The 24,058-nt window shown below is 33.4% G+C and overlaps 1 protein-coding gene across 3 annotated transcripts in view; it reads left to right on the forward strand.

The window, feature by feature from the left end:
- The window catches only part of TLL1 (tolloid like 1), a 232,432-nt gene that overhangs the window by 141,589 nt on the left and 66,785 nt on the right, over nt 1-24,058 (forward strand). For 2 of the 3 annotated variants that reach the window (XM_003821793.4, XM_034959377.3), the window contains 2 exons: nt 844-968; nt 11,693-11,808. In XM_003821793.4, coding sequence (XP_003821841.2) covers nt 844-968; nt 11,693-11,808 — 241 coding nt within the window. Of the gene's footprint in view, nt 1-843; nt 969-11,692; nt 11,809-16,842; nt 22,759-24,058 lie in introns of those variants that run through there. The other variant, XM_063603976.1, reaches the window with a different exon arrangement.

The raw sequence follows: 24,058 nt of genomic DNA on the forward strand, positions 1-24,058 counted from the left end.
TCAAACCCTTGGAATAGCCTCCCAGTTCATTTAACTTTTAAGCTCCTACTTCTTTAGGGCTATAAATATTTGACATACATTAAAAAAATTAGAAAGTATTTTTAGGGCGCTATATTCAGAACTTTAGGTCATGCATATTAGGAAAAATTAGTGAATCTTTTACCACAATCTTGAGTCCCAAACAACTCACTATCTGTAGTTTAACATTATTATGCCATTGATTAGGTTTTCTTATTTACTAGTTTTACCATGGAAAAATTGAAAAAATTGCTTTAAACTGCCCTAAGTTTTGGCATTCTTTGTTTTTTTTTTATCTTTTTTTTAACATATGTTGTAATACTTGGACTTCTAAGAATACTTAGGTTAAATTAGTAGTTTAATTCAGAAAAATTAACCTATGTATATTTTGTTTTACTCTTACAATTTTAGTAACTTCAACATTGTTTACTGTAGTTTGCTATTAGGGAAATAGACCTCTATGAGGAATCATTGTTTCACAACCTGATAATCTAAGGAATTCTTAGATCTGCTTGGGAAACCAAAACAAATGTCATGGTGTACTTTGTGGGGGATTATAAGGTATTCCATATTTTTAAGAACATACATGTTTCAAGGAAACAAATGAATGTCATCATTGAGTTTATACTAGGTATACACATTTAACATGCATTTTTTTTCTGCTTTGATGAAAGTGTTTTGAAAGCCTGATACACTGCTTAAAGCACACAAGGTGTAGTTCCCCTTTGATTGACTTGAGTTTGAAATAAATAACCTTATAAATGTAAGGAATTCATGAGTTTTCATTTGGTGACTTAGGTGTGGTTTGCTTCTGCTTTTTTTCAGGGGGATGTTTCTGGATACCATTCTCCCCTCCCGTGATGATAATGGCATACGTCCTGCAATTGGTCAGCGAACCCGTCTAAGCAAAGGAGATATCGCACAGGCAAGAAAGCTGTATAGATGTCCAGGTATTGCACTACACAAACACAAGAGCATGACTGTACTTGCTTGTGCTCTTCCAGATGAATAAGCCATGATTTACTCAACTGTTTGTTTGTCTCCCTCCCTGTTGGCAAGTGACGTGTACAGTTCAAAGTCAGTAATCATAAAATGAGGCAGGAGGGAACTCTGGAACACCTAATTGCTGTAAATAAAAACAAGTTGTTGAAATCAAAGTTCAAACACAGGGATAGTATATTTTATTTCTTTTAATTTAATGAGTGAAAGAGCAAAATAGAATGGTTGCTTGATAGTCCTTAATAAAATAGTTGCATGACTTCATAGTCAAATGCTAAGTTTCCTTTCTAACATAAAAAGAATATCCTTTATTTGAACTTCAGAATTGGATCCTGGATGATATTTTTTTGCAAGTACCATGGTTAATGGCATATAAATTACAAATTTATCAGTAGGAATTTATAACTTTATTGTAAAAAAAATGTTCTAACCAGTTGCAAGTGAACTACTCTATGTTTTGCCCCTAAATAAAGTTTCAAAAGCAGATTCATGAAACGTCTTAATGTTCTAAGGGAACACTATGCCTTAATCATCCAATAAAGAAAAATATTCTGTTTTCCACATTAGAAATCTAGATTCTATGTACCTCCAGTATACTCACAATATTTGAAATATCCTACAGCAAAGAAACATGTTTAACTTTGCATAACACAGTCTTTTCCAAATTATTTGTCCAAGGAAACCTCCTTTTACCCAGTACTTACTTATAGAATTCACTTTTGGAAGTATTGTTCTAGATACTTAAGGTTGCAGATACAATAAAGCAATAACTATAAAAGTTTTAATTGGCTGCAAATCTGATAATGTTTGCAGAAAATCAGAGAAATGATGGATATCTTAATCATTGGAGTTTTACATAGATAATTGCTTATGTTTATTTATATAAGTTATTGGGAAATTCTTATATTAATTAAATTTTTATGATTTCTGTTGTCAGTCCAGGGAACTTTTAGGCTATAGAAGAGGGCTAGCTAATTCATTCATAAAAAATTAATATGTACTCGTTGACATATGGTATAGAACCCTTCTGTTGGACAGATAAAACTCAAGTGCAAGCAAGAAAAAGTGAGTTGGTTGAATAATCCCAGGAAATACCTGGAAACTTCCCAGGAAGTTCATAATTCTGTATGTGATGGTACATAATTCATTGATTCAACCCAGTGGATTCTGTTGACATTCCTGCTGAGAGAAGGGATTTCCTATTCCTTAATACTAGATTTGCTAAGGAAAATTGTAAGAAATTATGTTTTTTTTTCAATTTTACTGTAATTGTTAGTTTTCTTGTAACTTAGGACTATTAAGTTTTAAAAGGGCCAGTTGATATTTTTGGAATTTAAAGCTGTATGTAAAACTTTTTACATCATAATGATTCAATAATGAAAGTGAGTTTTCAAAAATTTTTTGCGTATAAATATATGTCTGCCTAATTTTTCCATGTACCAAAAGACATTTCTACTTAATATTCATTAATTTATTACTTCATGCTGTTTACTGAAGTTGCATTCATATTTATGTAAATCCCTTTAAAATGTTTTATGTATGTATGTAAGATACACATGTATATGTGGTATATTTTTTAAATTCAAATTTCCATAGGAAAAAATGAATTTATAAGAGAATGATACTGCTATGACAAAAGATATGGGTGATCCTTAACTAATGTCTAGTAACATTGGGCATATACTTTTCAACTTTTAGAAAGTGAAAATTATTTGATTAACAGCAACTAAATAAGTGAACACTTTGTGTGTAAAACTCTCTTGATTATATCTCTAAATGTACGTCTACATACATTACATTTGAGAAGCACACTGGAGGTTTGTATGCACACTGAACTGTAGGAAAGTCAGGAAGAATAAAAAACTAACCTTATGATATTGTAATTTATTTTTTAGCCTACAATTCTTGGATATTTCAGTTATAAACAGGAAGATAATTAGAAGTATAGTTTCTACTTTAGATTTCAATTGTGTAAAATACATACATTAATGGGCCATTTTCTTACCTGAAATATAGAAATAATAATGTGTACATTATTTTATTTAATACAATAAAACCACATTGAAGAAAGCACTATGATCTGTGAAAAAGATATTTTGTATTTCTGAAACAGTATGAAAAGCAAATTACTGTATTACAGCTAATAAAGTACCAGGAGTAAGGGACAGCTAAAAGAGATATATAAATGTACATATAGATATAGAGAGAGATATATAAATATACATATATATAGATATCGATATATCTCTCTATATATATCTTTTAGTGTTAAATTTTAGTTCCCCAAATCTTTGGGAATGACTTTTTCTTCTATCTTGGCCTTTTTTTAAACTTTTGTCTTTGACTCAGTGGCTATATGTGCAGGTTTGTTACATGGGAATGTTGTGTGATGCTGAGGTTTGGGCTGCGAATGATCCTGTCACCCAGGTTCTAAGCATAGAACCCAACAGGTAGTTTTCAACCCTTGCCGCCTCCCATTCCCTCCCCTCTAGTAGTCCATACTGTCTATTGTTCCTATCTTTATGTCCAAGTGTACTCTATGTTCAGCTCCCACTTATAAGTGAGAATATGTCGTATTTGGTCTTCTGTTCCTAAGTTAATTCACTTCGGATTATGGCCTCCAGCTCCATTCACGTGGCTACAAAGAACTTGATTTCATTCCTTTTATAGCTGCGTAGTATTTCATGGTATGTATGTATCACACTTTCTTTATTCAATCCACCATTGATGGACATCCAGGTTGATTCCATGGCCTTGCTATTGTGAACAGTGCTGCGATGAACATACCAGTGCATGTGTCTTTTCGGTGGTACGATTTATTTTCCTTCGGATATAGGCTTAGTAATGAGATGGCAGGGTTGAATTGTTGTTGTGTTTTAAGTTCTTTGAGAAATCTCCAAACTGCTTTCCTCAATGGCTGGACTACTTTTTATTCCTAACAACAGTGTGTAAGCATTCTCTTTCTCTACAGCCTTGCAGGTGTCTATTGTTTTTCATTTTTTTAATAACAGCTGTTTTGATTGGTATGAGCTGGAATTTTAAATGTTCAACAAATAGCCCCCTCCCTTCCTCTTGTTCTTTCTCTTTTTTTATGTTTCTTTCTCTGCCCCTCTCAGCCACTCTGTGCATGTGGATATATCTGTCTCCCTTTTTGCTTCTTTCTCTTTCTGAAATAGTTAGCTTTGAGCCCTACATATAGTTGTATGTTTAAGGTTCTTCTTTTCCTTAAATGAAGTGCACTCATGACTTATCAGGATAAGGACAATGATATTGGCATAAAATACTTACCACAAGCCAAATGACATTAAGCTACACTGATGCAGTAGGCTTACCAATAACTGCAAGTATATAAATGGAGTAAAGATTCATAACTGTACATGTAAGTCTAAATAGGGTGACTCATCTGTGAACAACCCAGAAGAGAGTAAGAGTTTATAAATTGAGCTCGGATTGTGTTTGGTTTTCATACAGAGAGGAGGGGGTTATAAAGCTGAGTATTCCTTTGGAGTTTGTTTTTTTCTTACTCTTTTGTCAGAAATCCCTGGTGGAAAGGCAGACAAAAACAAGCAATGGGGAAAGGACTTCCTATTCAACAAATGGTACTCGGATACTTGGCTAGCCATGTGCAGAAGAATGAAACTGGACTCTATCTTTCACCGTATATAACCATATACATAAATTAACTCAAGATGAATTAAAGATTTAAATGTGAGACTTCTAACTATAAGAAGCCTTAAATAAAACATAGGGCTCACCATTCTGGACATCGGCCTTGGGAAATAATTTATGACTAAGTCCTCAAAAGCGATTCAACAAAAATAAAAATTGACAAGTGGGACTTAATTAAACTAAAGGGCTTCTACACTGCAAAAGAAACTATCAACAAAGCAAACAGACAACTGACACAATGAGAGAGAATATCCACAAACTACACATCTGACAAAGGTCTAAAATCCAGAATCTATAAAGAACTTAAACCAATCAACAAACAAAACAAATAACCCCATTTAAAAAATGGGCAAAGGATATGAACAGATACTTCTCAAAAGAAGAGATACAATCAGCCAACAAACATATGAAAAAATGCTCATCATTGCTAAACATCAGAGAAATGCAAATCCAAACTACAATGAGATGTCATCTCACTCAGAATAGCTGTTATTAAAAAGATGAAAAATGACAGATGCTGCAGAGGCTGTAGAGTAAAGGGAACACTTACACACTGTTGATGGGAATTTAAATTACTTCAGCCATATTGGAAAGCAATTTGAAGATTTCTCAAAGAACTTAAAACAGAACTACTACTCAACCCAGCAATCCCATTACTGTGTATATATCCAAACCAAAATAAATTGTTCTGCCAGAAGGGCACATGCATTCTCATGTTCATCACTGCACTATTTCCAATAGCAAAGGCATGGAATCAATCTAGGTGTCCATCAATGGTGGGTTGGATTTTTAAAATGTGGTACCTATAGACCTGGAATACTAGGCAGTCATAAAAAAGAATGAAATCATGTCCTTTTCAGCCGCATGGATGGAGCTGGAGGCCATAATCCTAAATCAACTAACACAGGCATAGAAAACCAAATACTGCATGTTCTCACTTATAAGTGGGAGCTAAATATTGAGCACACATGAACGTAAACATGGAAACAATAGACACTGTGGACTACTAGAGGGGAGAGGGTGGGAGGCGACAAGGATTGAAAAATTACCAGTTAGGTTCTATGCTCACTACCTGGGTGCAATATGCCTATGTAACTATCTTATACATGTACTCTTTGTATCTAAAAATAAAAGTTGAAATTAAAAAATAAAAGAAATGCTGGCAAATGAAGCCAATAAAATATATTTGGCTACTTTTAATGCCAGCTTTTTTTTCTCATCAGTTTTTGCTCACAGCTTTATTAGATCTGCATTTTATGGCACTGTTTTGTAGAGGTTAATCTTGAAAAAAATACTGACCTGATAAAGAATATAGTTAGATATACAAGACTATGGGTTTTATGGTCTGTGATAAGTGGGGCCTTGAGTCCAAGAGGGCAAGTTTCTAACAGGCAGGCTGTAAATACTGCTGAACTTTACTAAATGATATATAAAATTTTTAATGTATCAGAAGAGTGATGGCATTAAAATGTATATATTTTAATTTTCCTTAAAATCATACTATCAGTTTATGAAATTTATAGCTGATAAATACCTTGTAATATATTCTTATATTTATTCATATATGCCAAAAATATAAATTAGGTTGGTATATGAAACCACAATTAGTTATTACACAGTCAGTGCATACTCATCATGAAAAAGCTCAATACAGAAATAAGGTTAGGAAGGGGATAGTATAGGATATGTTTCCTTCAGTTTGCAGTTGTTTTCATTGCCATTTCTTGCTCTTGGCTTTAGAGACAGGAGAGTAAAGTCTCTTTATGCATTGTTGTGTTAAGAAAGAATATGATCCCTTAGAGCTCTGGCACTCTACTACTATAAGACACCCTCATTCATTGCCACATCATGTAGCCACAAGCAGATGGGAAAGGAATGTAGAGCTGCTCGACATTGGGGTTGAATAGGTTTCTGGACACTGCTTCCAAAAGGCAAATCCTTCGTCATTATGATGGTTTCCAAGCCTTTCACGCATAAGGCATTTTAAAGGACAACTAGTAGCTAATGCTACTTGCCTGTCTTATAATCTTTTGTATTCCATATACTGTGAGGACAACAGATGTCCACATAGGGAGGAGAATGGTTATTATTACAACACTTCATCTTCCCATTAACCCAATAATTAGCAGTTTATTTGTGAAGGAGATCATTTCTAAGGTATACGAGTGGTAACGTATTTTCTCTCGTCTTAAATGATTGATTTGTTCTCAGATTTTCTCTCTTTTGGGGTCCCCTTTTTCTATGATTCTCATTTTCTAAATGCATTGACCTCCACTTTACCCTACTCATAGGATTACTTTCCCTTCTTATTACTAGGATGCTTAATTTAACTATTCTTTTGTTTTAATCTGCATTTTATCTTAATTTAGTTTTTCTATAATCCCATGACCTTTTGCTTATAACTGTTTAGTATTTAGACCAACTATTGTCCCTAATATTCTCTCAGTAAGTCTTCCTTAATTATGTCAAGTAACATAGTGAAATTTTTAAAAGTATAACATAAATTGATAATCTAAAAATAAAGGGATTTTGAGGATTAGAATCTCTATTGTTATGTAAAAGTGTTGCCTATTCCCACAGGAACATATGTACAACCTATGTTCCCAAATATGCAAGTGTTTCTACTTTTAATAAACAAAGAATACTTATATAGAGTGTACATATCTATGGATGCACATTTATGTGGAGGCTGTAGGAATGGCAGGCCAGTTTCAACACGCATGGAGTTTGAATGCATTGTTTTAAACAGTTGCTTCACTTAATTTAGCGTCAAAATGAATTAAAGCTTCTTTTCAATTACTTAAATCATAGTTACTTATATTTTGAGAGAATTCGCCTATATTCTGAATGGAATATATTTTATATAACTGCTTTTGTATATGTGATTCTTGGCTAAACTATATTGCCAAGATGCAAAAGAAAATGCATTTAGCTATTTCTTTTAATTTATTCGTGGGTATGTTTATTCATCTACCCAGCAGATATTCCCTCATTTAGTGAATGGTAGCCAGGGCCATCCAGCAGCCCAAGCCAGAACTGTGGGGAACATTGTTGCCTCCTTCCTCCCTCTGCTTCCCTCCTGATACTCAATGAGTTCCTGGGTTATTACTATTATTTTTGCCTTTTTTTTTTTTTTTTTTTTTTTGAGACAGAGTCTCACTCTGTCACCAGGCTGGAGTGCAGTGGTGTGATCTTGGCTCACTGCAACCTCCGCCTCCTGGGTTCAAGCAATTCTCCTGCCTCAGCCTCCCAAGTAGCTGGGACTACAGGTGTGTGCCACCATGCCCGACTAAATTTTGTATTTTTAGTAGACATGAGGTTTCACCATGTTGGCCAGAATGGTCTTGATCTCTTGACCTCATGATCCACCCGCCTCGGCCTCGCAAACTGCTGGGATGACAGGCGTAAGCCACCGCGCCTGGCCTATTTTTGCCCTCTTAGTATCTCACATTCCTGTAGTGAATCCCTTGTCTAGGTGTCATCCTCTCTTTTCTGGACAGCTTGCAGGACTCCTGTTGGCCTCTTGCCTTTATTTTTATATCCTATCTGTTCTCCAGCTATGCTGCTTGTTGTCCGGGCTGCATACTGGATGAGAAAAGCTTCCTGGAGTTGATATTGGTGCTTCGTTTTAAAGGATGGTTTGGGCTTGGCTATGCAGTTATAACGGAAATGTATTTTAAAATGTTCTAGTAATTTATCTCTTTTAATATTTCCTTATTTAAACATAATTTTAAACCAAAATTGTATTTATGATATTTAAAAATGGAAAGGAACTATGGATTTATGAATAGTTTAAATTTACCAACTACTAAGTTGATTCAACATCTTTTTATTTCTTTCTTTGCCCTAAAGATTCCTTTTCCTTTTTTTTTTTTTTTTTTCGAGATGGAGTATTGCTCTGTCACCCAGGCTGGAGTGCAGTGATGCAATATGGGCTTACTGCAATCTCTGCCTCCCAGGTTCAAGCGATTCCTGCCTCAGCCTCCCAAGAAGCTGGGATTAAAAGTGCCTGCCGCCACCATGTCTGGCTAGTTTTTGTATTTTTAGTAGAGACGGGGTTTCACCTGTTGGCCAGGCTGGTCTGGAACTCCTGACCTCAGGTGTTTTTATTTTATTCAGCCCACCTTGGCCTCCCAAAGTGCTGAGATTACAGGCATGAGCCCACTGTGCCCGGCCAAGTTTATCTGTTTCTTTGGAGACTTACCTAATACAAATTATTGTGTGTCTACTTATGTTATCATTATTCTTAGTAAAATTATAAATGTGTTCCTACAGAATATGGAGAAGGGGAAGTTTTCAACCTTTGAGATATGATGGGAGCTATAGACATTAGACAGCAAAAATATTTGCAGATGGATGTGGAGTCAGCTATAAAAGTAACTACTTAAAAGAATGAGAGTTTATTATAATAATTCCTCAACAACGCACAATCTAAGTGGTGTTTACACAATTCAAACACAATTTTGTATGCTAGAAGGAACATACATATGGATTATCTAATTTAAAATAAGATGGATCACATGATATAAGGTTTTGTAAATTTAACTTCTCAGTTGTTTTGTTTTAAATTTCTTGTGATTAGAACATTGGTATGCTTCTTTATATTAATAATTCATTATGCTTTTACTTTCCCTAATATTATTGCAGAAGTAGTTGTATTGCTCACACATTATTACTCTCACAAGAAACACCATTGTGAAGTTTATATTATCATGATAGCCATTTTACAGAAAACTGGGATAAAGCTTTTGAGCTTTGCATGCGATGATGTAATTAATAAGTGACAATGACAGCATTTAAACATGTCCATCTTGGCCAGGAGCAGTGGCTCACGCCTGTAACCCCAGCACTTTGGGAGGCCGAGGCAGGTGGATCACCTGAGGTCAGGAGTTCGAGACCAGCCTGTCCAACATGGTGAAACCCCCATCTCTACTAAAAATACAAAAATTAGCTGGGAGTGTTGGTGCATGCCTGTAATCCCAGCTATTCGTGAGACTGAGGCAAGAGAATCACTTGAACCTGGGAGGTGGAGGTTGCAGTGAGCTGAGATTGAGCCACTGCACTCCAGCCTGGGTGACAGATTGAGACTCTTTCCCAAAGAAAAATAAAAAATTTATGTCATCTCATCCACTCACCTTGCTGTCAATGAACAGGCTAAGCATTTGGACTTAGTAGTGCCCACTTTTTTGTTTTGCTAATTTTCCTTTAGTTTTTTAAATAATAAAGTTTGACTTTTATATTTGAGAATAAATCAACAAACTCTGAAACATCTTATGTAGTACGGGTCAGCTAGCCCGGGACAATCACATTTATTGAAGAAAATTCACAAGTAATTACCACAACTTGAATATACATGTTTCCACTTCCTGCATTATAATCAGACACTATATTATCTGGACTTATTAATTTTTGGTGTATGTTGTATTTTGTTTAGCATGTATTTATCTTCTTAATCAGAACAGTGTTGTATGCATACACTTATGGATTAAGTATATTTAATTTATTTAATTGTACTTGAGGAAATTCAGTACTGGCATTCTCTGTGGCTTAGTGGGGTTTTAAATTATTACAGAATTTATTTTTAAACTGCTGTTAATTATAGATTTGGGTTTTTTTTATAGAAACACACTCAACTCCCAAATCATTGTTTAGCATTTAACTGATCCTACTTAGAAGCACATTGTTTGCATTAATAAAATCTGAATACATTTTCATTTTTCTAAGACTTCTTTTAACCTTACATTTATCAAGTGCCCTGGATGATTTATGGAACAGCGCTGATTTATGTATTCTTGACCTTGAGCTTTTTTGTCCTAAAGTTGCTTTTGTCTGCCTGTTCATCAGACTAAACATTGTTTACTCCTACTTCAAATATATTGTGTTGTACAAACATAATACCTATTTTTCTGAATAAACATTTATATCATATCTATTTTTAGAGCTCTATGCTTTGTCTTCGTATTCACTATCTTTCTTTATTTAACACAAGCTAGAAGATCCATTTATAATTTATTGAGGAGTTGATGAGATGAGAGTTCACCTGCTGGTAGCTAAGGCCTTGTAATATGATAATAGCTCTGTTTTGATTGCAGTGTCCTTCAGAGGGAAGGAACTGTTCTTTCAAATTGTTGAGTGAAGGTTAGAAAGAGGATTGGCTGCAGTGGAGGAATTATTCTTAAGTTAAAGATACTTCAAACAGCCTAGGTTCATGGCACGTTGCATCTCTTGCAAGAGCAACAGGGAAGCCCGTTGTAGAATGGTGCTGAGAACTAGCCCTGGGTGAACACAGATCCTCATGCTATGCAGCTAATAATTTGCTATTTCAAATGACTGAAAATTGGTTCCAGGGAATTAGACAAGCTTAGCAAGAGGAAAATACACAAATTGCTTTTTTAGCAACTTCTACTTAACCTCAACCGAGAAAAGTAAATAAATATTTACATCTTTTTGGAAAATTTGAATCTTCCATGATGTTTATATACATATATATTTTTTCTTATTTTGAAAAAAAAGTTTATTGTTTCACATTTTGATATTACCTTTGTTGACTACTCATTAGCTATTATGTAACGTTTTTTAAACTTGATATGATATTCACTTAAGCTTAGCCTCAATTTAAATCAATAATATTAGTGAAATGTTTCACGTGGTCCCAGAGCCATATCGTCCAGGTATCACTGGCCTGAATCTGAACATGGGTGTGCTTTAGAGGGGCTACTGGCTCCTTGGAAATGAATGAGAAAGGTTTCCATGAGGAAGAATTTTATGAATGCCACATTATTTATCTTATAATCTTATTCGGTGATTCACCATAATGATGCCATTAAATATACTGGAATTCCAGTAAGGGACATAAAAAGAAATTTACTTAGAAAGGAAACGTCTTCTATAAAATACAAACATTTAGTCTTGTCTACTACCAAAAAAACCCTTCATGGCTTTGTTTATGATATTCACGTATTTTATATAAATTAACCAATGATCTTATATATTTTTTTCCTTTCAGCATGTGGAGAAACTCTACAAGAATCCAATGGCAACCTTTCCTCTCCAGGATTTCCCAATGGCTACCCTTCTTACACACACTGCATCTGGAGAGTTTCTGTGACCCCAGGGGAGAAGGTAGTTTATACCGTCAAGCCCACTATTTTACTCTTATATAAGTACAAAAGTTCATCATCCTTCAAATATAAATTTGCTTTATCCTTTATTCTTGTTTGAGTTTTCAAATGGACTAAAAAGTTCAGAAAATTCATAATGGGAATTGCTTAAACTCCAGGAATTTTTTTGAAAGATATAATTTAAAAATTTTTAATGCAATAGGAGGGTTGAAACAATACAAATTATATTCTCAGACACGAATGAAATTGTGGTAAAAATCAGTATCAGAAAGACGCTTAGAAAAATCCCCATATATTTTAAGATTTAAAAATATATATCTAGATGTCCAGTTCAACCAGGAAAAAACTATAATGAAAATTGTAAACTATTTTCAACTATAATATCAGAAAAATATTGAATACCAACCCTGTAAAATGCAAATAGAGTAGTACTTAGTTTAAAGAAAATTCACAGACTTAAATACTACATTAGGAAATATGAAATTCAGACCTCAAGCTAATGAGCCTAGACGACCATATGAAGAGGTTAGAAAAACAGCAATAAAATAAAAGATATTTTAAAAGTAAATAGTAAAAGATAAAATTAATAACATGAAAATAACATATGATTGGAAGTATGAACAAAGTTGATAGTTTGAATTGATTTAAAAAAAAAAAAAAAAAAAACAAGGAAATGGGTCAGGTGAGGTGGCTCACGCCTGTAATCCCAGCACTTTGGGAGGCCAAGGTGGGCGGATCACTCGAGGTCAGGAGTTTGAGACCAGACTGGCCAACATGATGAAACCCTGTCTCTACTAAAAATACAAAAATTAGCCTGGCACTGTGGCACACAGCTGTAATCCCAGCTATTCTGGGGGCTGAGGCAGGAGACTCACTTGAACCCGGACAGGGAGAGTGCAGTGAGCTGAAATCCCATACCACCACTGCACTCCAGCCTGGGTGACAGAGCAAGGCTCTGTCAAAAACAAAAACAAGGCCGGGTGCGGTGGCTCACGCCTGTAATCCCAAAACTTTGGGAGGCCGAGGAGGGTGGATCACCTGAGATTAGGAGTTTGAGACCAGCCTGGCCAACATGGTGAAGCCCCATCTCTACAAAAAATACAAAAATTAGCTGGGCATGTTGGTATGTGCCTGTAATCCCAGCTTCTCAAGAGGATGAGGCAGGAGAATTGCTTGAACCTCGTAGGCAGAGGTTGCGGCGAGCCAAGATGGCGCCATTGCACTGCAGCCTGGACGATAAGAGCGAAACTCTGTCTCAAAAAAAAAAAAAAAAAAATAGATAAGAACAAACCCCAAGGAAATAGATGAAAACATGTCTGATCAAGAAAGATGAAGAATAATAGAGAAAGCACAATTATCTAATATTTGGGAAAAAAATTTAAAAGATTATTAGAACCATAGAGTCTTTAGACAACAAAATGAGAGTAAAAGAATCTTTTGAACATTATATCAATAACTTAAAAACAATGAGTAAAATGGGCAAATTTCTATAAAATGTTACAACTCAGTTCTTATTCAAGAAGAAATTAAAAAGTATTCACAATAGCAAAAACATGGAATCAAGCTAGATGCCCATTGATGGTGGATGGGATAAAGAAAATGTGGTACACATACACCATGGAATATTATGCAGCCGTAAAAAAGAATGAACTCATGTCCTTGTAGCAACATAGATGGAGCTAAAAGGCCATAATCCTAAATGAATCAATGCAGGGACAGAAATTTAAATACCACAAGTTCTCATTTATAAGTGGGAGCTAAACATTGAGCACCCATAGACACAAACATGGGAATAATAGACACTGAAGACTACTAGATGGGGGAGACTGAAAAGGGGGAATGGGTTGAAAAACGACCTATGGGTAGTTTGTACTTTGTCTTTGATTCTTATTTACCTGGAAGAACTTAAGTACTCTCATTAGCCGTGGTGGGAATGCAATTGCAATTTTTTTAAAAGTTTGATGTTCTTGATGATAACCGAATGGTATTAGGAGATAATCATGGGTATGGAGTTGTCCAGGATTTTATAATATTCGCAGTGGAAACGCTAAATGAAATACTCATGTAACATAAATAATTTTTAGGTGCAAAAAGTTACAACTGACTTGGAATACATGAATGCATGCATAGTTCTTGATATAGTTATTTTTAATTTAAAAATTAGAAGTGTTATAATATGATTATAGGTGTTGATCGATTTTTATTTAAGTTCTTTTAACAAGAGTCAGAAAATATATTCTGAAGGTCATTCTTACTACAACACTGAAAAGTGAACTTTAAAAGATACAAATTTTGAGAACAAGTTGAAAGTATACATGATTTTAAAAAGAAAACCTCATAGAATATGAAAAGTTTGGGAACAAGATTAATCAAATTAAATTGTTTCATAACAGCAAGTTAATATCTGGGAAAAACATTTCTCCTGTCCAATTCCAAAACTCTCACCATTAGCATTGAGCTAATTTATTTTTCTTGTATGTATGATTATCTATAAAACTATATTTCCAAAAATGTTGTAAATAGGAAGAAAAAATCTATCATCTATTGTTTTTCTTAATATTATTTATGATGATTAGCGAATAAATTGGAGCGTTATAAGAAGCCAGTGAACAATTTTAACTCATTATAATCCTCGTGTCTTTATTATTTTCTTATTTTCTTTCTCCTAATATTTGGTTTCATTCTGCTGGGTTTTTTTTCTTACTTCTTGAGCTGGGAATTTAACTCATTAATTTCAAGCATCTTTTCTTTTCCAAAGCAGACACTGAAGCCTGTAATTTTCCCCTCAGAACTACTTTACCTGAATTCCACCAGCTCAAAATAGAGTATTTGTTATGTTTGAATTCTACTTTTTTCTATTGTTATTATTTCTTCTTAACCCACATATTTTTTCAGTAATGTGTTTTTCTTCTTTGCAAACATTGTTTCTTCAATCATCCTTTTCCTATTTATCTCTCCTTGAGTCACCTTTAGGTAAAGCACTATCTTTGTGTGTCAGTCTTTGCAATAGCTTCAGGCTGATATGACCTTGGATGTGACTAGTATTCATAAGACTAATCTTTGCTTTAAAAATATGTTTTGTGCAATGGTTGGGTGCATCATCTTAATTGTGATGCTCATAGATTCTCTATATTATTGTTTTGTCTGTTTATCAGATATTTACAAATATTTGTCACTATGGTAGATTTGTTAATTGCTCTTCATAGCCTTGTTAATTTTTGTTGTATATATGTTTATGCTATATCATTTTATACACATGTTTACAACATTTTATCCCCCTGATGTATTAAACTATTATCACTGTATAATGAATTTCTTTATTTCTAGAGATGGTTCGGGTTAAAACTCTATTTTGTCTATTATTAGTAAAGCTACACTCATATTTTGATTAATATATTTGCCAGGTATATATTTGTCCTGTTGTAGACATCTAGACATTCAATAATTTCCAACCTTTTGTTTCAGGTATCCAATTCAGTTTATTTTTATTTAATCAGTGGATGGCAGGTTTTGTCTTTAATTATAGTGCTTATTTTAATTCTATTTATTGTGACTATTGGTGTGTTTTAGACAGTATACAGTCCAGTTTATTTTTTGTTTAACCCATGATGGCAGGTTTTGTCTTTAATTAGAGTGCTCATTGCAGTTCTATTTATTGTGACTATTGGTGTGTTTTTATTTCTTATTTGCATTTTAATACATCTCTTTTTTTGTTCTTCCCCTTTGCCTTCTTATGCATTGAATTATGTTTTTTATCATTTCGTATTTTTCTCTCTACTGGTTTGAAAGTTTTAAATGTATACTCTATCATTTGGTACTCTCTACCAGCTTTCTTTCTTAATCAAATTATATTTAATTTGTATCTTTAGCCTCTTCCCATTCAAAAAAGGATCTTATCCCAATTCAAAAAAGGATCTTAAAACATATAAGATTATTCCCTTTTTATAAGATATTGCTTTGCATATTTGTTGATACCTTTTTTTAATCACGCAAATGAGACACTATTGTCTTTTGCACTTAACATTAGTTTTACATGTGCAAATGCTACCATGGATTTTTATTATTTATTGTGGTAAAATAAACTATAATATTATTGTGGTAAAAACTACATAGCATAAAATTTACCATCTTAACCATTTTTAGGTGTACAGTTCAGTATGTTAAGTATATTCACTTTGTTGTGAAACAGATCGCCAGAACTTTTTCATCTCGCAAAACTGCAACCCTATACTCATTAAACCCAACAAATCCCTTTTCCTTCCATCCCTTTGTGCCTGGCAATCATCATTCTACTTTCTGTTTCCATGAATTTGAGAAACTTCATATGATTGGAAGCATAGAGTATTTGTCCCTTTGTGACTGGACTATCTCACTTAGCATAATGCCCTCAAGGTTCTTCCATGTGACATGATTTATTTTTTATGCCTGAATAATATTCCATTGTATGAATACACATTTTCTTTATCCTTTCATTCATTGGTAGACATTTAGGTTGCTTCTACCTCTTGGCTATTGTGAATAGTGCTGATATGAACCTGGGATTGCAAATATCTCTCAGAGACCTTGTTTTCAATTATTTTGATTATCCAGAAGTGAGGTTGCTGGATCATATGGTAGTTCTATGTTTAATTTTTTAAATAACCTTTATACTGTTTTCCATAGTATTTGCATTATTTCACAGTCCTCGCTAAGACTGCAAAAGGGTTCCAATTTCTGTCCATCCTCACCAACACTTGTTATTTTCTGTTGTTTTGATAGTAGCCATCCTACTGGGTGTCAGGTGATATCTCATTATGATTTTGATTTGAATTTTTCTGATGACTAGTGAACATCTTCTAGTGATAACTTGGGCATCTTTTTGTATGCTTAATGGCCATTTGTATATCGTCTTTGTAGAAATATTTATTCAAGTCTTTTGCCTATGTTTAAATCAGATTATTTGATTTTGTCTTTCAACTGTAGAAGTTTTTATATATTCTGGTTATTAAGCACTGATTAGAGATATGATTTGCACATATTTTCTCCTCTTTCACAGGTTGTATTTTCACTCTGTTGATCGTGTCTTCTGATGAACACAAATTATAAAGTTTGATGTCATACCACTTGTCTACTTTTAGCTTTATTGCCTGTGCTTTTGGTGTCATAGCCAAGAAATCATGGCCATATGTAATGACATGAAGTTTTTACCCTGTGTTTTCTTCTATGAGTTCTATAGTTTTACAGTCTTATATTGAGGTTTTTAATCAATATTGTGTTAATAGAAACCATTCTTGTACATGTGGATATCCAGTTTCTTCAACACCATTTGTTAAAGATTTACTAAATGTTTTTATTCAGCATTCCTGCTCATGTTTCTGACTTCCATTATGGCTTATTTTGGTCCTGCCTATAGCTTACATTATAGATTATTTTTTAAATTAGCATTTTTGTTTTTTTCTGTTTGAAAATGTGGATTTTTTACATGAATTTATAAAACTATAGTTTCGCTGGATATAGTTGGCTGCACATTTAACTTTGTTTTAAATAAAAGCTTGCAAAAATACCTTCATTTCAAACATTTTTAATGTACAATTTTGCACATTAAAGTTATCAAAAGTGATTTACCAAGCACTAAAAATTTAATAAGTTAATACCCATATAAAATGGATGAACAAAGAAAGAATTACTCATAAAATGAAGCTGCTTAAGATGATTTCTGAAGGCAGTTTTCCCAAATTCTTGGATACCTCTCATGTAACAAAATGTATCTTAAACGTATTATAAATCAATGTGAAGTCCGTTTATTTATTTTTTTAAACAAGTAAAATTCTGAAAGGCACACCTCATACAATCCAAAAAAATAGAACTATGTATGGCTTATTATATGAATATAAACACACGACTGTTATATAAATAAGTTAAATCAAGATGTATCATTTATAAATTTTATAAATTATGGCAATTGCAAGGTCTTTTTTTTTTTTTTTTTTTTTTTGACATGGAGCCTTGCTCTGTTGCCCAGACTGGAGTGTAATGGCATGATCTCGGCTCACTGCAACTTTCACTTCTCAGTTCAAGCAATTCTTGTGCCTCAGCCTCTTGAGTAGCTGGAATTACAGGCATGCACCACCTCACATGGCTAATTTTTGTATTTTTAGTAGGGACAGGGTTTCACCATGTTGCCCAGGCTGGTCTTGAACTTTTGAGCTCAAGTGATCTACCTGCCTCAGCCTCCCAAAGTTCTGGGCTTACAGGCATGAGCCACCATGCCCGGCTTTAAGTTTTTTTGATTCCAATAATATGAGTTTATTTCAATGTTATAAAATATGTTAATTTGAAAAGTGATAGGTCAAAATTTAGCAAAAACCTGTCTCAAAATTTCCACAAATACTGAATGAATTAGAATTCAACGTATAATGATAAACAATTGAATAAATAGGAGTAGAAGGAATTTTTTAAAAATACAATAAATAGAAAAAAAACTAGTATTTCTTGAGTGCCTACACTATACTAGGTGCTGTGCCAAGCTTCTCTAATCTTCTCAGCACCCTACTGACGTTAGTACTAGAATTATCTTCATATTACAAAGAAATTGAAGTTGAGAAAGGATTGAGTAACTTATCTAACATCACACATGTGGCATCTGACATTTGCCAGAGCTAATTATTAAATTTTTCTTTAGTTATAGAGAATGTGTTTTTTCTTTTCTCTAAAATCAAAATAATCAACCAAAAGTTAAGCAAGACTAGAGACATTCAAATAAAAACAAATATATTAAAATATAACATATTTTAGAAAACTAGAAACTCTACTGTGGGACTAAAATAAGCAGAATAACATGTCATGAACCGAAATGTAAAAGTGTAGTATTATAAATTATCAGTTCTTGTCAAATTAACGTATAGTAATTCCAAATTAAATTCCAATAGATCTTTGTTTTGTAACAGACCAAATTTTTCTAGAGTTTATCTTAAAAATAAAATAGTTGGCAAATTCACAAACAATGGTAATATGGGGGAGTGGGTTGCACTATAAGATAGAAAAACATTATGAAGCCTCAGTAATTCAAATTCTGTGGCAATGTCAAAAAGTCTTCTGTATCAACGGACAAACTAAAAAGACCAGAATTATGCCTGAGGGCATAGAAGACTTCTGTCATGTACTTGTAAGGATCATTTTTCAAATAAATTGGGAAAATGGATTTTCTCAGTAAATAATACTTAAATCATTTTAAAGGATATGTGAAAAAATTAAACAAGTTCTACTTCATATTGCATAGTTTTCTAAAGAAAACAATGCTTTATTTGCTTTCTGAAAAAGATTATGTTGAATACATGAGTTGAAAATAAGAAAATTTAAAATAACTTGTTCAGATTATCCATGTAAAGTTGTTTTTATAAAAATACAAAAAGCACAAATAAAAATGAAAACAGAGACTATTATAGCACATAAGGATGAGGGACCATTGGGTCATTCATATGTAAAGAGCTGTTATAAACTGATAACTAAAGTTTCACCCCACAGCAGAAAATGCCTGAGAAAGTAGAAAATTTAGTGAAGTATCATTGCAAGTAGATATTCAATGAATATATGAAATTCTTTAATCTTATTCTTAATCAGAGAAATGCTATTTGAACTAACAATAATTTGTCATATTTCACCTGTAATATTGGTAAAGATAGAATTGAATGTTAATATCAAGTGATCATAAAGATATGCAACTCCTGAAAGTAGAAATTAAAATAACCTTTTAGAAGCACATTGGGTAATTTGTATTACACTTTACAAAATGTACCTGCACTTTTGCCCAGATATTTATCCTAGAACAATTATCTGAGTGTGTGCAAAGGTAACTGTTTATTGTAATAGTGAAAATTGGAAACAAAATAAATTTTGAAAACCTAAAGAAAACTCTGATTTGAGAAAATGTTTACAATATATTATGAAATATTTAAGGCAAATCAAAAGTTAGTGGTATGAGAAGTTCTGTAATTTAAATTATGTACATTAGAGACAAATTTATGGAAGAATATATAAGAAAATGATGCTTATTTCTACCTGCTGAGTTTGCAAATAGTTTTTATGTCTTCTTTGTTCCTTTAAAAAATTATCAGCAATAAGCATATGTTATTTTGGGCAAGAGAAAAATATTGTCTTTAAAACATACAGTCATTGTTGGACAATGATGTGAATGTACTTAATGCACAGAACTGTACACATAAGTATGGTTAAAATGGTAACTTTTACATTGTGCACACATATTATACCACAATTTAAAAATAAGGGGTTCAGTTCACATGCATATCTTTCTTAGATCGAGCCTCTCAAAGTACAGAGGGATTTCTGTTCAATCTAAGGTTATCCTTGATGTTGCATGGTTCATGCTGGCAACAATCCAAAATGTGCAGCTAAGAGGGTAGCTGTGTTGAGCTGATAGAAGCGCATGGTATTGATTCTTGCATCCCTTAGAATTGACTAACCTTTGAACAAGGGCAGATTGCTTATGTCTTGAATAGACTTAATATTTTCTATTTTCCTATATAACCCATTTAGAAGCTATTGACTATTTTTTGCAGATATTTCTTTTTAATCACTCATCTATGATTTACACATATGGAGTCAATTCACAATAGTGTATTTATATTGCCAAAGACATTGCTTAAATTTATTAATTACTACATAAATACATTTTTATTCTATTAAAATAGATGTATCTTTTGATGTGTGAAATAAATTATTGCTATTTTAAACTTATAACCTAGTAATATAATGGTTAAACTTTGAAAAATAACTGAAAAAAGAAAATACAATTTATCATGGACTTTAGGAAAGCTCAGATCTTGTTGGAAGATCCATGCATGACTGAAGAGATGGTAGCATTCAATAAAGATTTTGAGCGATATGAAGAATTTCAAGGAACAAGGAAGGGGAAAGTAGAGTCCACATAGAATTATGTTCACTTTACGTAAAGGAATGGGAATAGAGCTGAGATTGGAATACCTTGTCAGAGCACAATAGCAAGAAGTTAGGGATGAGTGGGATGAAGTTTATGTGCTTGAGATAATGGAAGATGAGGCAGCAAAATTGGGTTATGACTAGAGTCATCGATTCCAAAACCTTGATGGGAAGCAAACTCTATTGAGATTACTATGGCCATAAAGTGTAGGACGAAATGGAGAAGAGTAAAATTAAAAGCCAAAGCACATCTTGTGAAACTATTACATTATATTCAGGAAAGAAGTACAGCTAGCATTGACATGAAAAAGGAAAAAGAAGTGGAGGAGTATTTTTAGGGATATTATAGAATATCATCTATAGAATTTGACAATTAACTAGATGTAGGGGTGTGGTGGGAATTTAGGAAAGAGAAGTCTTAGTCCATTAATGCCGCTATAACAAAGCTCCTCAGACTGAGTAATTTATGGACAATAGAAATTTATTTCTCACTCTCAGAGGTAGAAGCTGGGAAGCCCAAAGTCAAGGTGCCTGTAGATTCAGGTATCTGGTTAGTTCTCATTCTCTGCTTCTTCTTGCATTCTCACTTGACTGAAGGGTTGGAAGGGACAAAGGGATAAAAGGATGAACTTGTTTCCTCAAGCCCTTTTATAAGGGCACTAATCTCATTTCTAAGGGCAGAGCCCTCCTGGCTTAATCAGCTTCCAGTCGTCACTTCTTAATACTATCACTTTGAAATTTAATTTCCAACATACGAATTTTGGAGGGACATACACATTCAAACCATAGCAAGAGGTATAAAAAATGTTCTGATGAATAGTGAGTGATGATTCATCAAAATTTCAAAGTCAGATGTTATCACATAGGTTTAAGCAGAAAAATTATTTTAATAGAATAATTCAACTCTTGGTTTCCACCTGTCATCAAACTGATGTTTGTATGTTTCAGAGCATAGATGGAATAAGGAAATGGAGTAATACTTTATTTTATATATTTTTTCAGGGTTTATATTGTGAGGAATGTCTGAATATATACCATGAAAATAATAATACATAAGAATCTTAATAGTGCTTTGGGATTACCTGAGTATTTTTCTCCACATCATTCAATTAAACTCTTGCGAGTTAATTCTGGTGAGATAAGCCTGATACGGTGACCTTCCGTTTACAGCAGTAAGATTCATTCAACCTCAGAATGTTTAAGTAAACCAGCGAACTGAGAAGTTAGAACTTGAACCCAGGTCTTCTGACTCCCAATCAAGAATAGCTTCCAGATGTAGAAAAAGTTGTATTTTTTTTTCCTATAACATGATATAATTTCAGAGCTGAACAAAAGCTTAATGATCAGTTATTCCAGAGACTGGCAGACATTTCTGGAAAGAACATACAGTAAATATATTGGTTTTTGCAGGCTATACAGTATTTGTCACAAATACTGATTTCTAACATTGTAGCATTGAAACAGACATAAACAACATGTGGTAAAGGAATGGTCCCGATAGAACTTTTACAGAAACAGGCTTCAGGCAGAATTTGATCCATGGGTTATAGTTTACTGATACCTGATTTACTCTCTCTCAGCCTTATTTCTGAGGGAAAAAAAATATCACCACTCTAGAAAGTTTACTAGACTTGTGCAGACTTCTTCTGGCTGTAGCATAGCAATCTAGTTTATCTTGCTGCTTTTTCAGTCTAATTGGCAAGGTTTGTACATTCTGTATCTTCAGCCTTATAAGGTATGGTGCAAATATTACGCTAATTGGCCTTTTTTGTGGTGCTCATGGAATTTGTTTAGGTAGCCAATAATATCTTAATTGTGCTGAAAAAAGTTCATTGATTATATCTTTCTCTGGAGACTCACAGACATCCAGTCCCTTGAACTGTTGATCTGCCTTTCTTCAGGATTCTTCACTCTCCAGCATTGGAAAACAAAGTCTTTAATAAGTACAATTGGCAGCGTGACATCTATTCAACGTTGCAACTTAGACTCCTAACAGATCACAGGAAATCTTAAAATTGTTCCCTCAATCTCATACTCCAAGGGAGCTATAATTAATTTTGAGTTGTTACTTATACTTACGTCAAAAATAAAATATTTATATAGTTGTGTTTTGTATTTTTCATTTGATCATTCTTTGGGGAAAGATGCAATATGTTTACATAAAATAACATAATGTAAAACGAGCAGATATTTTCCAAGTGTGTTTGATTTGTTATTCAAGTACGAATCCTGCTAGCAACCTTAGTCAAAGGCCAGAATTTTATGTCTATAATCAGAGCCCTATGATTTGATTTTAGAAAACCTATCTTTATTACATTTTCTGCTTTTAAAGGACTCTGTGTTTTATGTTAATGTCAGGCCAGTTATGTTCCTCCATGGTGCTTGGTGTTTAAACTAGAAGATTAAAAACAAGTTAGAAAAATTTTCTGCTTAGAGTTATCCCCATCCAACTGTGTGTGTGTGTGTGTGTGTGTGTGTGTGTTTCAAGAGATCAAATATTAACTATTTCTTTGCAATCCAAACGCACTTTTTAATTTTGGATGAAATTGATAATACACATACTTCTAATTTAGCTTTATTTTTTTTCCTCATGAAGAAGGCAGTAGAAGCTATTTGCATATCATTATAAAACTACCCTTTCAATCTAAGAGGGAAGCCAGAACGTGAGCCCTGGGGGAGTCTCTGTTTGTGTCTATATTCAAGTTTTGCTGTCTCTGTTTTAATAAATGAGTTCTTATATAATCATATAGAGTTGAAACCTTGGTGGTTGCTATAGGGAAAACATAAATGCAAAATGAAACATAGTATCAGGCAGTGATAGTATTCTCCATGTGGAGCAGACTTAAAGTAAACACAAAGTTAAAGGGAAAAACCAGGTATTATTTCCTAGTTATATCCTGAATATAGTCTAATGTTGCGTTGGTATTTAGAGATGTAGGAGAAAATATTGTGGGAAATTCATAAAAATAAATTAGATACTAAAGCATTTTGATAATCAAGTGTTGAGGATTATTGGTAAAAATGATCAATGCTTTGCCTTTGGATATTTTGAAAATTTTTGTAAACATTTAAAAAGTGGAACCTTACAATGAGGTGAGGAAAAAGAACAACAGAAAAAAGATAAACTGCAAAGAGGGAAGATAAAAATAAATGAACAATTCTATTAAAACCAACTTATGGCCAGGCACGGTGGCTCATGCCTGCAATCCCAGAGTTTGGGAGGCCGAGGCTGGTGGATCACCTGAGGTCAGGAGTTCAAAACCAGCCTGGCCAACATGGTGAAACTCTGTCTCTACTAAAAATACAAAAATTAGCTG

Source organism: Pan paniscus, chromosome 3, assembly GCF_029289425.2.
Source record: "Pan paniscus chromosome 3, NHGRI_mPanPan1-v2.0_pri, whole genome shotgun sequence".
Lineage (NCBI taxonomy): Eukaryota > Metazoa > Chordata > Mammalia > Primates > Hominidae > Pan > Pan paniscus.